The 15916-nt window shown below is 36.2% G+C and overlaps 2 protein-coding genes across 3 annotated transcripts; one reads left to right on the top strand and one right to left on the bottom strand.

Moving 5' to 3' along the window:
* Nucleotides 1-454: 454 nt before the first annotated feature.
* On the bottom strand, nt 455-7995 carry LOC127647688 (uncharacterized). 2 transcript variants are annotated; one of them, XM_052132102.1, is made up of 13 exons: nt 7819-7995; nt 4368-4566; nt 4095-4121; nt 3861-3928; nt 3661-3763; nt 3535-3579; nt 3327-3407; nt 2904-3143; nt 2385-2491; nt 2096-2261; nt 1531-1618; nt 1380-1424; nt 455-1273 (listed from the first exon to the last, which is right to left on the bottom strand). In XM_052132102.1, exons 1-12 carry the CDS (start codon nt 7905-7907, stop codon nt 1393-1395), a joined length of 1245 nt encoding a protein of 414 aa, XP_051988062.1. In that variant the 5' UTR covers nt 7908-7995; the 3' UTR covers nt 455-1273; nt 1380-1392. The 2 variants fall into 2 exon arrangements, with proteins under 2 accessions (XP_051988062.1, XP_051988061.1); XM_052132101.1 differs by lacking the exon at nt 7819-7995 and adding an exon at nt 4750-4937.
* Nucleotides 7996-9215: 1220 nt separating this feature from the next.
* On the top strand, nt 9216-11718 carry LOC127648396 (gastrula zinc finger protein XlCGF8.2DB-like). Its single transcript, XM_052133061.1, has 2 exons — nt 9216-9362; nt 9696-11718. Exons 1-2 carry the CDS (start codon nt 9266-9268, stop codon nt 10619-10621), a joined length of 1023 nt encoding a protein of 340 aa, XP_051989021.1. The 5' UTR covers nt 9216-9265; the 3' UTR covers nt 10622-11718.
* The last annotated feature ends 4198 nt before the right edge of the window (nt 11719-15916 follow it).

Here is a 15916-nt window from a genome sequence, read left to right as displayed (position 1 = left end):
GAGGCGTTTCAGTGTCATTCTGACAAAAAGAGCAATTGGTGTCAAAATCAGAATGGGAATTTTTTCATTAAGACATTTTTGACATTGTAAATATTATGAATTATTTTCAAATATATTTTGTTTACTTTGTGAGGAAAAATATTTGCCGCATGGACCATATATTTTTCAAATTTAAATGATCAAAGAATCAAAGAGATTGCATAAGGAATCTCTTACTTTATGAATTCCCCCTATGTTCATTGGCTTAATGTTTCGTACTCTTCTAAAATGTAATTATCATGTTTTTATGAGTATAAATTAAAGTGAATATTCCCAACACTCTGACAGTGCGATATCTGAAGGAGATCGGTATGTGACTTTTATATTAAAAGTTCTTTAATATATCAAATTTGTCTTTATTAAACTAAAAATGGATGGAAATACACGTTGTATTGGAGAAATTAAATAACAGGAACATTTTCATCACATTTATTTTCATTATAAAGCAATATAATTTAAATAATATCCACTTCATCAGCAACCCATCAGCATCCCGCGATATCTGCATTTGATCTCGAAGGCGTCTGATCTGATCCACTACCAGAAGTGAGAACTGTCCGACTTGATAGCTCTTATTTCACTACTTCCCAGACTACAGCCGCAGTCTACTCTCGTCTACTTTCAAGGCAAGACATTTGGCATCTCGAACAAGCCTAATGACTGCATTTGTTGAAAAACTGCACATGAACATGTAATACAGGAAGACATAGTGTCAAAAGAAGAATAAACACATGAACAAGACCTTGCTGTCTGTGGGCAATGAGAATTTAACTGTATTAGTTTTTGTTTTCTTCTGTGAGTCATCATTCAGTTCTATTGTATGGAAGGGAGAAAAAAAATGCTATGATGAAAGAAGTCATACATGTCTGGATTGGAACAGCATGAGGGTGAGTAAATGATGACCATTTTCATTTTAGGTGAACAGTCCCTTTAACCTGTTAAATCAGTGTACAATCACTACAGATGAGCTATGACATTCAGGAAACTATGTCTTTTCCCCCTTCTTTCCATACAGTTGGTTTATTTTACATCCACGACTCCTCTCTTCAATACCTTAAATGGTATCTATTTGCCATAACATTTCAATATGAAAATCGCTTATCAATAACACCTCAGTCTGGGTATCTATGGACTTTAACTGATCTCTGTATTGAGTTTGTGTTCTGTAATGAGCTTGTTCCTCATGTTTTTCTTCATTTTGAAGTCATACACAGACCTACATTCCTCCGGCACACTAGAAATTAAACAAGAGTTAGTTGTATTTTAGGTAGTATCATATGGTCTTTTGAAGATTTTCATAAGCAAATAAGAGGAAAACAAGACGGGGTGAAAAATATTACCAGTTTTTCAGCTTTACAATACAACAATGCAGTCCGCTGATTCTCCTATATAAACAAAGCAAATCTATAACTTATATGATAATTAGATAAACAGATGTGAAGGAAACAGACAGATAGGTAAATTAATTGAGAGAAGAAAATGGATACTCACTAAATAATCTTTTTAGTGCCTGGAGTTCTTTTAAAGGGTTTGGTTTCTCAATTTTAAAAGTGTACTTTGCAAGGTCATCTTCACTGAGCTTGATTGGACAAAAAAAATAAATAAATAAATAATAAAAATTTGAATAATATAAAGATGTGACAATTGAGACAATTTAAATGCTCTTCCTGTGCTTGCTACATGAATGACTGAGTTAGAGGAACTAACTACTTCTAGTACGACAACTACTAACGACTACAACTGTAAATATCTACAAAAAATTCTAAATAACAGCAAATCCATCCCTGATGCATGACATAATCCTAACCATCAAAGGAACCTCCTAGGGTGTAGGATTATAAAAAAAATATTTGGCCATTGTCCTCATTTTTGGCTGATCTATATTGGTATGACTAAGGCATTTGCACAACACAGATGACAACAACAGTGCACAAAGCTGGCATCTAATTTAAATCTGGTATGCAAAATAATTGGATGTGGGCTGTTAGTATGAGCAAGGCTTTAAGTGCCTTTTTTTTGTTTTGTTTTTTTTCAGTATTTCCTTAGTAAAACATACCGGCTGATCTCTGGGTGATGAAGAAGGTTTAATTCCCTCACAGCGATGGAGGGATAGAGGTCTGTGTTTGGTCTTTGGATGCACGCTGCAATTGAAGCGCAACACACTGACAGGTAGAAAAGCATGCCAACTTTCTGGATACTTCTTCACTAGATTTTCCACCATACTGTAAAAAGCAGGAGAGCATAAATGCTTTTAACAGAAGTTAAGGCTTCGAGGGCTGATTGTTTTTTGTTTTTTTTACTTTGCTCAAGTGACTTTATTTAAATCTGATCAAGTCCAAACATACTTGAAAATGTGGTATTGCGTGTAAGGCTCAATCTGTGAAGCCTGGTGATGCCGAGAGACCAGGGAAATGTCCTTTATCTTCAGAATATTACTGAGTGCTCTGTTAACCTTGACAATAGGAGTGAGCAAAAGGAGAAAGAATAAATTCTCACATCATTTACTCACCCTCATGCAATCCCAGACTTTTTCTTAAAAACACAAACAAACAAAAAAATCATCTCAGCTCTGTAGGTCCATACAATGCAATTGAATGTGATCAGAAATTTGTAGCTCCAAAAATTGCAAAAATCCTTGTTTGTGTTCTGCTGAAGAAAGTCATACACATCTGGGATGGCATGAGGGTGAATAAATGATGAAAGAACTTGAGTGAACTAACCCTTTAATAAAATAATAAGATTAATTCCACATAATACAATTATTATAAATTTTCATCACATTTGCAACACAAAGTAAATTTTTGTTATTATTATCATTTATATTTGCGCTGACATCATCCTGATAAGCATATTGCAGAACTTACTGTTCTGACCTGAATCCCTCTGGCCCCCCACGGTGTGAGAAATCCCAAAGGAAAACCATATCGGGAAATGGCATCACACATGAGCAGAGCAATGGAATCAGAATTAGGCTTTTCTGATGGGAAGATTTCAATCCATTTGGTGTAATAATCACAGATGATGACTACGTGGCTGTAGGGACCTTTGCTTTCTCGAAATGGCCCTGTAACATCTATACTCAGCCACTGCCATCTCTCGGTCACCTGTAAAATGGACACACCAAGGTAAAAGGAGGTAAAAGTAAAATGCGTTTAAGTCACACTTTGAATGACTTCTAAACAATCCTGTTAGGATGGAAGAAATTTCACTATAACTATTTTGAAGAGTTCACACAATAAATAATACCTGTAACAGAGGACAGTCATTCAAACATGTAAAAGATATACCCTGATAAACGGAGTATTGGTATTTTCAGGTGTGTCAAGAGGTTCATCATCATCATCACTGGCAACATCATTTCCAGGATCCTGTAAAAATAAAAATAAACCCTTCTAATCGCCATTCAGGAGACTATTTCCAAATCTGTCAGGCTTATGTATTTATATACAGTTTTAGCTCAAGTATCTCAATGAAAGATTATAAAGGTCTACATACACTGGTGTCATCATCACCCTCTGACAACTTCATCCAGTGAAAGCTCTGTGAAAAAAAGATATACAAGTAATTAAGACACCTTAGTACGATCAAAATCCTAAAACAAATGTGAAAAAAATTATTAACCTGTGGTTTGCAGTAATCATCATGAAAGCTGCCAGGATGAAAGGGGCCACGGCTCGACCCATCAGAATCCAGCTGAGTCACATGAACATACTTCCCTTCAAGACTATCAAACCAATGAAAGAGAGATGTCATTAGTTTGACTAGAAAGAGGGTTTTATTTCTGGCAAAAATGTAATGCAAGGTTAATAAATGCATACTACCATGGTAATACTGGCTTTTGCACTGGTGTTGGTTTTGGTTTGATTGGGACTTCTATTGGCTTACGATTCTGAATCAGACAAAATAAAAAACAAAAATTGGAATTAAAGTAATAAATATAAGTGCTGAAATGCATTTAATAAAAAAATACTCTTAAATTAGTTAATCGTTCCTGATACTTCTGGTCATCTTCATTTTCGCCGTGATGGGGTGATTCTAAACCTTCCAATACGTACCAGAGATCGTCTCTTGACAGCTTGCCCCTAGATGTGGACATATTGGAAAATAAGAGTACATAAAACACCAATGCAATATAGAAATGATGTAGTACTGGTTCATATGGTAGTACTTAAACACATAAAATATGACATATATTTTTGGTGTTCAAGCAACATGAACAAACATCACACACACACAAAAAAAAAAAACATAAAATATATGCAAAAATAGCACAATGAAACACTGGCCTGCTTTATGATGCAAAAGCAAAATGACAACGCAAAACTTACCTTCGACTGGAGATGTTTAGGAAAGTTAAAGATAGTTGGGACAGCGTTGCTCTTCAACCGTTTGTGACTTCCCATTTGTTCAAAACAGTCCTTCTCAAAATGATCCGAGCACAGGACCGAGTTTCCAGTTGGCCACCAGTTCTGCCATCTCATCCGACGAAGCCACTCTCTCACTCTCAATCCATCAGCTAATGGAAATCTTCATACACGTGCATAGACAAAACCACAAACATGTCAATGCATGCTTGACACACTGTAGCAATGTTGGACAACAGCTACAAATGGTTAAAAAAGTTGTTTGCGTATAGTTTATATATGTTAAAATGTATCTGAGACTTCATTATAAACAACAACCATGAACTGAGATCATATAGAAACTTACTTGTGAAAAGAAAACTCGCCCCTGCTGTATGCCTCTTTAAACTCTCTATCTGAGCGTTTCTTGCACTTATAAGCGGAACAAACGGGCATTGTTTAAACACAGAAATTGTTTAGCTGTCCTCAGCAATTTTACACGTCAAATGAGAAACCAAATAACAGCGAGCGTTTTTTGTTTTCACGGAAACACTTCTTCTTATAGATTTAATTGGCGGTTGGTAAACTAGCTCATGGTGCATTACCGCCACCGACTGGACAGGAGTGTGGAGTGCCGACTGGAAGGGGAAACATTATTAATAATAATAATAATTCTTTGATATAAATATCGATTTCTTACACAACGTGTGTGTGTGATATTTAAATAATATTGTCTAAACCTGTTGTTTTGATATATTTTAATAAACCACTGTGCACTTTTGTTTGTCCTGGGGCATTACATTATTTGGGTAAATATTGGAAAGAACACATGCTGGGTTATTTTTTTTAAATCAGCTTGCTGGGTTATTTACTTTAACCAGTGTGCTGGGTTGTTTCTTGACACAATGCTAGGTTAAAACGACAACTTTTTAAAGGTTCTTTATTTTAGATAATTATATACTACTACCACCACTTATGTAAGCATGTTATTCTTATTTAAAAAAAAAAAATAAAAAATTGCTTTCACAAAAATCCAAATAAACAAAACAGTATACAGCCAAGTCTCCTAAGCAACCAAATTGGCCTGGTTGCTAGGGAGGGTAGAGTCACATGGGCTAACCCATGAACCCAAGAGGATCATGGAAAGTAGCATGAACCTCCACATGTTGTGAGTCTCTGCAGTGTCATGCACAATGAGCCATGTGATAAGATGCGTGGATCGACTATCTCAGAAGCGGAGGCTACTGAGACTTGTCCACCACCACCAGGATTGAGGTGAGTAACCACGTCACCACGGGGACCTAGTAAGTAGTGGGAATTTCCCATTTCAAATTGGGAGGAAAAAGGGGATTTAAAAAAAACTTAACCCAGCGAATGGGTAGAAAAAATAACCCATCTTTGTAAGCAGATTTTGCAATATGAGGTTATTTACAGCTGTGCAAACTCATATCTTTCTCTTTCATATGCTGCACATGCTCAACAGTTTCTATTTGACTGCAGTTTGTACATTGTCCTGTTTCACGTTTCCCTATTCTGGATAAAGAATCATTTAAACCAGCGTGCCCTATTATAAGTGATTATGGTGTTGTTTTTCCTGTTATTATTATTATGACCAATTCTTCCAGTACTGACTTATTTGTTGATACTGTATAGTTGTCTCCCCTTTGTTTCTTCTTCCCATAACTCTTGCCACTAAGTATTCATAATCTCCACAGAAGCTCTTGTTCTTCACACAGAATTTTATGTCAGATTAAACATTGACATTACTGTCACTGCCGCCAACTGGACAAGTCTGGCCATGTTGCTGTCAAATCCTTTGCTTTCTCTGCTGGGCGCTCTGCTATTTTGTACACCTCTGTCTCTCCTTAAACAGTTTTATTAGTGGCATTTATGACAGATATTACAGATGTGGGAGAGGTATTAAGTCTCAGCTACTCAATGCAACAATCCACCTGCTTACTTTTTGATGACAACAACAGAAATATTTTCTAATTATTTGCTTATTGACTTAAAGAAATAGATTAAAAAAAATAATAATTCTCTCATTATTTTCCCACCCACATGCCATCCCAGGTGTGTATGACTTTCTTTCTTCAGCTGAACACAAACGAAGATTTTTTTAGAGGAATATTTCAGCTTTGAAGATCCTCACAATTCATGTGAATGGTGACCAGAATTTTGAAGATCCAAAAAGCATTTAAAGGCAGCATAAAAGTAATCCATACAACTAAAGTGGTTAAATCCAAGTGATATGAATCCTGGTTGGAAAAACTATCAATATTTAAAGGAATATTCAGGGTTAAGCTCAAATCGACAGCATTTGCAACAATGTTGATTACTACAAAAAATGTATTTAGACTTGTTCCTCCTTTTATTTATTTAAAAAAAAATGCAAAAATTGAGTGTACAGTGAGGCACTTACAACAGAAGTGAATGGGGACAATGACAGGGGATGCGGAAAAGTTTTGTAGGGTTTAAAGGCAGAAACGTGAAGCTTATAATTTTATAAAAGAACTTACATTAATTCGTCTGTTAAAACTTGTGTATTATTGAGCTGTAATGTTGTTTAAATTGTAATTTTAACAATTGTTTTAAGGTTTGTTGACATTACATGTGGTAATGAACATTATGCCACAAACGTTGTCGATTGAGCTTAACTTGTATTGAACCTGGAATATTCCTTTAAGCCTATAAACATAGAATGCCTCTACATACGTAGTTGCCTCATTCTGCTAGTTTGGCACCTCTCTAATGTGGATCTGCTACTTACATTCTACTGATTTCACTGCACCACAGTGGAAAAGAATCAAAACCATGCCAAATGGCCTGGATCGGCACAGAACGGGACGGTTTTGAATTGTGACGAGAACTGTTTGGCCCGATGGTGGAAAAGTGGCTTAAGAGTTCTTCTCTCTTTGCACATATCACCACCTACTGGGCAGGAAGGACAATTTATAGGAAAAAAGGACCTATAATTTAAATACTGATCTGTTTCTCACAGAAAGATATGAATTTAGCCACTGGAGTCATATGGATTACTTGTATGCTGCATTTATGTCCTTTTTGGAGCTTCAAAGTTCTGGCCACTATTTAATTGCATTGAATGGACCAAATGAGCTGAGATATTCTTCTAAAAATCTTAATTTGTGTTTAACAGAAGAAAGAAAGTGAAACACATCTGGGATAGTATGAGGGTGAGTAAATGATGAGAGAATTTAATGTATTTGTGTGTGTGTGTGTGTGTGTGTGTGTGTGTGTGTGTGTGTGTGTCAAGTACACCTTTAATCCTTACACACACACTATAAATCAGGATATTTATTACACATGCATGCACCGACAAAATATATTTAACACATATTTAAAAAAAGTTATCATCCAACTGTATATTTTTGTGTAAGCGGCTTACTGGAAATGTGAGAATGAACCTAAAACTTACATATGAAAAGAAAACTCGCCCCTTTTGTATGCCTCTTTATAAGCCCCATCAGATCGGTTCTTGCAGTTATACGCTGAACAAACGGGCATTGTTGAAATAAAGAGAAAATATTACTTTCCCATGCAGTTCCACCAGTCAAGTTGCAAATGAAAAAAAACATCTGCTTTGTACTTCCGATTGCTGTTCTTCTTCTCGTGGGATTGTATGGCATGTTGACAGGCGCATTACCGCCATCATCCGGATAACAGCCGATGTTCTGTTCTCTCTTACATTTGATATGTAAAAGTTTTAAATCGTTAAAAGAAAAAAGAAAAATGTATCTTGAATCTCGGAAAATTGTAATTTCAATCAGTTTGGAGCGAAAAATGCTAAACTTTGAATCGCATACTAACCCAGTGTTTAATCTAGCCACGGGTCGTCAGAAATGGTAAGAATCAACTATTCAGAATATTGGAATAAACAATCATGTGCTACTGTTTTTTTCTTTTTAAAGAGGAGAGTGTTTAACAGAACCATTCAGAATGAACAACGAGGAACAAAGAGGTTTGAGACCATTCTTGTGTTTCTTCTTTAAAGACGTATGACAGTAATCCTGTTCTCTTTTGTGCAGCAGACCACATAGGAATGAAGAGCAATTAAACAGCTGACAAAATGGCTAGCAGGCCACAAGGTACCCAAATCTCAATTTGGACAATTATCACATCCTTTAATAAAATTAACAGTGTCAAACTCGTATGACTTTCTTTTTTTCTGCAGAACACAAACAAAGTGAAGTTTAATGGTGCTTCAAATCATGATCCTGCCAAGGAGACTGCAGATGTCAAGATTTATAGTGTTACGTTTTGGTCTGTTTCTCACCCAAAACAGATCATATCGCTTCAGAAGACATGGATTCAAACAATGGAGTTGAATGGATTACCTTTATGCTGAATTTATGTCTTTTTGGAGCTTCAACATTTTGGTAGACATTCACTTGCATTGTATGGGCAAAAACACATCATATCTCACCAAAATATTTTCGTTTGTGTTCCAAGAAAGAACAAAATTCATACAAGGTTGAGACGATATAAAGGTAAGTAAATATTGAGAGAATTTTTTAATTATAATAATAATGATTTGTGTGTGAACTACTCCTTTAAGTAAGGCAGAGGTATAATGGATGGCAGGAAATACATGGCATGGCAGCATAAACTGAACAGGAAAATTAAGGAGAGGTATTAAAGAGCAAGTTGTAAAAGAGCAGTGTGAAAATGCAAAGGTGTACAGTAATTATCTGGAAACAACAGTCATGTATATCAGCTTCAAGCTCCAGTCCACTTGGTGGCGGTAACCAAAAAGTATTTGTGAACCATCATGACGCATCACTAGAAGAAGAAGAGTCCTTTATTCTCACCACCCTAAACTGACAAACGTTTCCAAATAAACAGGAATATCTCAAAACAGCTGAATGCTGCGAGATACAACTGTAAATATATTCGTTAAAGGGAAGAATCTGGAGATGAGTGATCCAGAATTATCCAGAATGAAAAATGAGGAACAAAGAGGTTTGTGTCCATTCTTAATTCATTCTAGTACATTAAGATAATAAAGTTTTTAGGCAGCTCACCATATTCTGTGAATGTTGTAACAGAATCATTGGAGCTGTGAAATAATGTAGCTAGACAAACAATTAAAGACAGAAAAGTATGATTTCAAAAAGCATCTTAATGATTAATGGAATCTTGGATTTGGTGACATGCATGGTTGAATTAATCTACAGCACATCAAAGATCACAAAAGGTTTGACATCTGTTGCTTTCTGCAATTAAACTGAGGTCAGTTTTATTTCTGTTTACCTTCCATTTGTCCAGTTGGTTGATTTATTATTTTCATTTCAGGCCTGATGGAAGTGAAAGTGGAAAGTGAAGAACTGAATGTGCAGGAGACATATCAGTACCTGAAAACTCACATTATCGCTACTGATGAAAAAACCTTGCGTCACTCACAGACTGAAGATAATTTCTCACAAAGCAGCACTGAAAGAACAGAAGTCCTAAAGCCTTTCATCTGCCCTCAATGTGGAAAGAGTTTTACACATAAAGGACACCTTAATGATCATATGAAAATTCATACTGGAGAAAAGCCTTTCATCTGCCTTCAGTGTGGAAAGAGTTTCAAACGCAAAAGAAATCTTACTGCTCACTTCATTACTCACAATGAAGAAAAGCCCTTCGTCTGCCCTCGGTGTGGAAAGAGATTCAAACGTAAAGAACAACTTAATGAACACATATTAATTCACGGTGGAGAGAAAGCATTCGTCTGCCCGCAGTGTGGAAAGAGATTCACACGTCAGAAACACCTTTGTGATCACATGAGAATTCACACTGGAGAGGGCCTTTTCACCTGCCTTCAGTGTGGAAAGAATTTCATTCATAAAGAACTCCTTGATCAACACAAAAGAATTCACACAGGAGAGAAACCTTTCAATTGCCATGAATGTGGAAAGAGTTTCTCCTGGTCAAGCAGTCTCAGAATGCATCTGCTCCACGCTCACTCTGGAATAAAGAGATTTAAATGTGATCAGTGCAGTAAAAAATTTGTTTTAGCATCATACCTAAAAAAACACATGAAAGTTCATACAAATGAAAAACCTTTCTTGTGTTCTGTTTGTGGAAAGAGTTTTTTATGGCGTGAATGTTTTAAAGTGCACCAGAAAATGCATGCAGGTGTGAAAACTCATGTGTGCTTTGTATGTGGAAATGCCTTTATTACAGCCGGCTCCTTGAAAAAGCACCAAAGAGTCCATACTGAAGAAAATACTTAAATTACAAGTGCTCACATTGTAGAGAAAGTACACTAAAGCGGAAAGCTTGAAAGATCATGAAATGGTCTATATCAGACATGGGCAACATACGGCCCGTGGGCCATTTATCATAAAAGTGTGTTTTTTTTTTCTTGGATAATTCAGTTAACATGCATTGGGACCTAACGCATCTCTACAAGCGTTTACAAGCTTAGGGTTGCCAGATAAGAGATGCAACACCCCCAGTTTGAGATTTATACTTGCGCAAATTGGAAATATTCCGCCTATTGTAATACTTATTTTGTGCAATCTGGTAACCATGCACGCGAGTGCGCTTTTTCTATCTCGCTTTCCCCTTTGAACAAACTTAGCGATCTGTAGTGCAATATTCTGCTCAAGGAAAAGTGTTATACGGCTACTCTGTGTCCATTCTTGAGGCTGTTTGTGATGTTTGGTGCTACTAATTTTGCAGGTAAACCTTCAGTGATTAAATTAAATATAACAGTAGATCTCGGCATCATTGACATGCAAGCAAAAGCAAGCGAGACAAATATGTATATGTGTTTTTTATTTGTGCAATTTAGAAATGTTGAAGTCCCTTCACGCCTGTATGTTAATGTAACTCTTACAGTAATCATTTATCATATTCATGCTGCCTGTGTTATTCAGTTGTGTGATGAAAGTCAAACCATCGAGGAGACCCACATCATCACCCTTTTAGCATGTAAACTGGTAATGTTTTAAACTCACCCACTTTGCGACAAATATTAAAGGTTTTTATTAAATGTATTTTTTTTGTAGAGATTCCACTAATGTAGAGATTGTTAAATTGAATAATAAATTAACAGGGAAGTAGAGATGGTAAAATACATTTATAAGCTCAGCCTTTATTCAGTTTTTTAATACCTGATAGAAAAGTATCTACCTTTGTAGAGCAGTTCAATACTTTAGAATAATCTCACTAGTCACACTTCAGAAAATTGAGTACGCAACTATTTCTGGGCTTAAAAGATACAACAAACAAATCAATGCAGAACATTGTATCTCAAAAGGAATACAATGTTCTGTATCTCTTTTTTGTGTCAGCTGTGTATTTTAGCAAAAATGTTCACAACATTGGAACCTAAAAAAAAGTTTTTTTCATGTGTGTGTTTGTGTCTTTTTTGCTTAAGTTTTCCATTAAACTATTATTTATATTGTCAAGCCGGTTCTCGCCGCCTCCTTTCCATTGAACTCCATTAGGCCTACACTCACATATAAAATGGATGTGCTTGAAGTATGTAAAATATGTCAATGTGTGATTTACCTTCATAGGCACATCGTAAATGTATTATCTACAGTGACAGCAAAGTGTTGCGCATGCATTTTCACGTATCACATGAAGGAATGGAGTTAATTATTTCAGCTTGCCACTAAAATATATTGTAATCTGGGCACTTTGTACTTTGCACTGACAGGATGACCACAGCAGCAAACATATGAGATGGTCGTCATGGCAAAATGAAGAAAGAAAAGTATGCACATCAAGATCATTGCTGATTTGCTTAAAAACTACACTGAAAGTATTGGCAAAGTGTATGACATAGAAACAGCCTAAAATAGGCCTACCAGAGATGATAGCTAGAAGGACATTTAATCTAGTATTACATTTCAAATAATAGAAAAAACTCTTCTATTGTTTTCTGTTTTTATTTTACTATGCAACATTCAAATTCTTCTGGAAAATGCTCCTAGACAAGAAAAACTATAGGCTTCGTTTGCAATTAAATTATCTCAAATCAACATGTTTAGATATAGCATTAACAGGATTAGATAACAAGCCCATAATATCATCCTCATCATCCTTTAGGCACTTTGGACTCTAGTCCAGTTGGTGGGGATAATGCACCACAAGCTGATTGCCAACCATTAGTGCTTACAAGAAGAAACAATCACAGATTACCAGGGTTACTATAACCTTTGCACTAGGAGCTGTTGTGGATAGTATACAGATATGATTCAGCTCCTAATTGGCGACGTTTATATGCACCCTCTTAATGTGATTACGGCAATATTGCAATTAAACTGTAGCTCATGTAAACTGATATTATGATATTGTGATTATGCTTATAATCAGAGTAATGATAATCACAGTAAGATTTGTGGAGTACTTGATTTTTAATTGCTTTATACTGGCATGTAAACGCTTTAATCGCATTTCTTCCACTCAGGTTCGAAAACATTGCGAAAAAGAAAAGCCCCATTCACACCGCAGGCGGCATGTCGCTAGGCTCTGCGAACTGTGTAGCGGGGCAGTCCTACTGCTGTTGCTGCTCTAACATTATTGGTGGACTGAACAACTGGCCATAGCGTTTGAAATGCTGTTTACAGATGATACTGCCGATAAAATCATGATATACTAATTTGACTTTTGCCTCAAAAAATTTACATTCTGCAGGGGAGAGTGTTTTATATAACCTGCAGCAGTGCGTAATGGATCATATCATTAAACAAGACAAATGTAAATCAATATATGAATCAAACTAACTCAGAATGCTGACATTGTTTTCCACACAACATTTTATTAGGCCATAACTATGTATGTGGATACAGAAAACATGATATAGAACAGTGAAATCGCTCACAGAAACTTGTAACTTCTCCGTCTCGCCAGCACTCTAGTGGACTCAGTATCTCACACTCACCCTGCCTGGAGACAGATGACGGAAGATCCTCTGTCTTCGCTCTCATTGGTACTCTCACAGACAGAGCGTATTTAGGCCACGCCCACACCGGGGGGATAACAATCCAATCGTCTCCATTGACTTTGCATTGCGAGAGGCTGCCTCCTTGTTATTCATGACTTATAACAAAAAACAAAACAATGTCTAAAAGCTGCTGTGTGACAAGGTGTACAGCAAACAAGCTAAATAATCCAGAAATACATGTACTCACATTGACATTGTTTGTGTATGTGTTTGTTTGGCAGTAGCGGACACACAGCCAACTCTCTCTGCTGTCTCTCTTCCCTTACTGATGTGTCCGTTGGTCTTTTCAGGTCTCCCCCCACCATCACTATAACAAGAGACAAGTGTCAGAGATAATGACAGCCCAGGTGATGAGCCTTCCCGCACTCCCTCTCCCTCAGACAGATACTCGACCATGCCCCCATACCCCACATTATCTTTTGATAAAAGTAATTCTCGGCAGCTCACAATCTGTAGTGAAATGATAGATTTGCTTTGTTCCTATAATGCTTAAAACCGCTACTAAAGTCTCTTTGTAGGTCTGTAGACATACAAATGTCAAAGGATTAAAATTTTCTTTTGATCATTGATTCAGTAAATAACTAATTTCACACAAGACACTCATTTGTCACCACCTTCTGGCATCACCAGAAATGGTCACTGAATCATTAAATTGATCTGATGAATTTTGGTGAACATGGTCAAAACAGTCGAGCCACTTGGATATATTAAAATCCCACAATGCACAAGCACAGAGTAAAAATAAAATTGTGCACATTTGTGCACAATTGTCATTATTGTAATTGATTAAAATATTTATTCAGCACCAGTTTGTGCTCAGTCTTTTATTGTCATGTGTGAAACAGAAGCAAGTGCTCCACAAGATACCCTTTATTTTTGCAGCTAATTTTGCAATTATTTAGCAATACTTGAATCTTTAAAATACTTCAAATATTATTAATACTGCACTGTGAGTGTTGGGTCTGTGTGAGCCACCTACTGACAGCTACGCCCCTGCCAGTAGCACATCGAATATCACATAAAATCTTTTTTTTTTTTTTTTTTTTACCTATTGCTTTCTCATATTACATACTGTATATATTCCATTTGACAGTTTTATTGATTAGCATGATTTAATATTTTAATTTTAGGCCTAACTTTAGGTTAGGTAAAAAGAGTTATGCATGTAAAGTACGGCTTAAAAAAAAATCACATGACAATTCATACTGGAGAGGGCCTTTTTACATGACTTCAGTGTGGAAAGCCTTATACATCTAAAGGTAGCCTTAATTGTCACATGAAAATTTACACCAGAGAGGAGCCTTTCACCAGCCCTCAGTGTGGAAAGAGATTCACTCATAAAAAGTAAACATGTTAAATTTCACACTAGAGGGCATTCTCACATGCCAACAATGTGGAAAGCTTTTATGTAATAGAAAACTCCTTGATAATCACATGGTAGTTCACACTGGAAAGAGATCTTTCACCTGTCCTCAGTGTGGAAAAAGTTTTGCAAATAAGGGTGATGTTAAAAATCACATGGGAATTTACACTAAAGAAAGGCCTTTTTCATGACATTACTGTGAGAAAAGCTTCACATGGTCAAGCAATCTTTACATTCATCTGCGTCATGCTCACTCTGGAGAAAGGGAATTGATCTGTGATCAGTGTGGTTAAAAATGTGTGACGACAGCATACCTGAGGAGACATCAGAAAATTCATACAAATTAAAATTTGTATGTCTGTTTTGATTGTGGAAGGGCTTTTGTTTGGTGTGATGCTTTGAAAAAGCACCAAAGCTTGCTTGCGTGTGTGAAAACTCATGTGTGCTCTGATTGTAGGAAGGCCTTTGCTACAGCGTATGCCTTTAAAGAACACCAAAGAATCCACAGTGGAGAAAACCTTGCAAGTGCTCACATTGTGAGAAAAGTTTCACCAAGGGAGGAAACCTGAAAACACATGAAAGACTGCATACTGCTGTCTTGTATTTGGGATAAGTTTTGCCTCAACAAAAGGTCTATGGTATCATAGAGAATAGTGTTGTCATAAAAGGGAGCATAATTCATGTTCAGCTGGAAAATAGTATTGGACAACCCCAAAAGGGAAATTATCTAAAGGGCAATTTGCTACAATACATGAAGTGGTGAATAAGTTGTTTTCGTTAGTAATATTGTAGGCTGTAGGTAGTTCATACCTTTAGGACTCTGTTTTTGAAGTAAATCTAAGTATTGGTTTAAAAATGTTGGTGTTGTTGTGGATTGATTTCTTGTATGATTGGGAAAAGCATTAGCGCATAAATACGTTAACAATGAAAGTATAAAACTATATTTGTCTCCTTTCAGTTTAGTGATTTTTGAACTTTTCACACTTTAACATGACAACCCAAGGTAATTCTAAACCCTGCATAAACAATCCTGGGATAAGATGCTCCATTGTTCTCGATGTACATACTTATTCGCATATTTAAAAATAACATTGAATGGATGAATACAGCTCAATACATGCAACTTTTTTAAGAAAGATGTTGCATGGAAACATTTTAAGGAAAATTGTTAAGATTCTACTTTTGCTTTGCAAAAAATAATGTAAT

This window comes from Xyrauchen texanus, chromosome 8, assembly GCF_025860055.1.
Source record: "Xyrauchen texanus isolate HMW12.3.18 chromosome 8, RBS_HiC_50CHRs, whole genome shotgun sequence".
NCBI classification, from domain to species: domain Eukaryota; kingdom Metazoa; phylum Chordata; class Actinopteri; order Cypriniformes; family Catostomidae; genus Xyrauchen; species Xyrauchen texanus.
Note: the sequence above shows the minus strand (reverse complement) of the source record. Positions and strands in the feature narration are given on the sequence as shown.

Coding starts and splice junctions, on each gene's coding strand:
- LOC127648396 (XM_052133061.1), top strand. CDS start 9,266: ATGCTGCGAGATACAACTGTAAATATATTCGTTAAAGGGAAGAATCTG. Junction 9,363..9,695: donor GAAAAATGAGGAACAAAGAG/GTTTGTGTCCAT, acceptor TTTTCATTTCAG/GCCTGATGGAAGTGAAAGTG.
- LOC127647688 (XM_052132102.1), bottom strand. CDS start 7,907: ATGCCCGTTTGTTCAGCGTATAACTGCAAGAACCGATCTGATGGGGCT. Junction 3,408..3,534: donor AGGGTGATGATGACACCAGT/GTATGTAGACCT, acceptor TTATTTTTACAG/GATCCTGGAAATGATGTTGC. Junction 3,144..3,326: donor CCAATACTCCGTTTATCAGG/GTATATCTTTTA, acceptor TCCATTTTACAG/GTGACCGAGAGATGGCAGTG.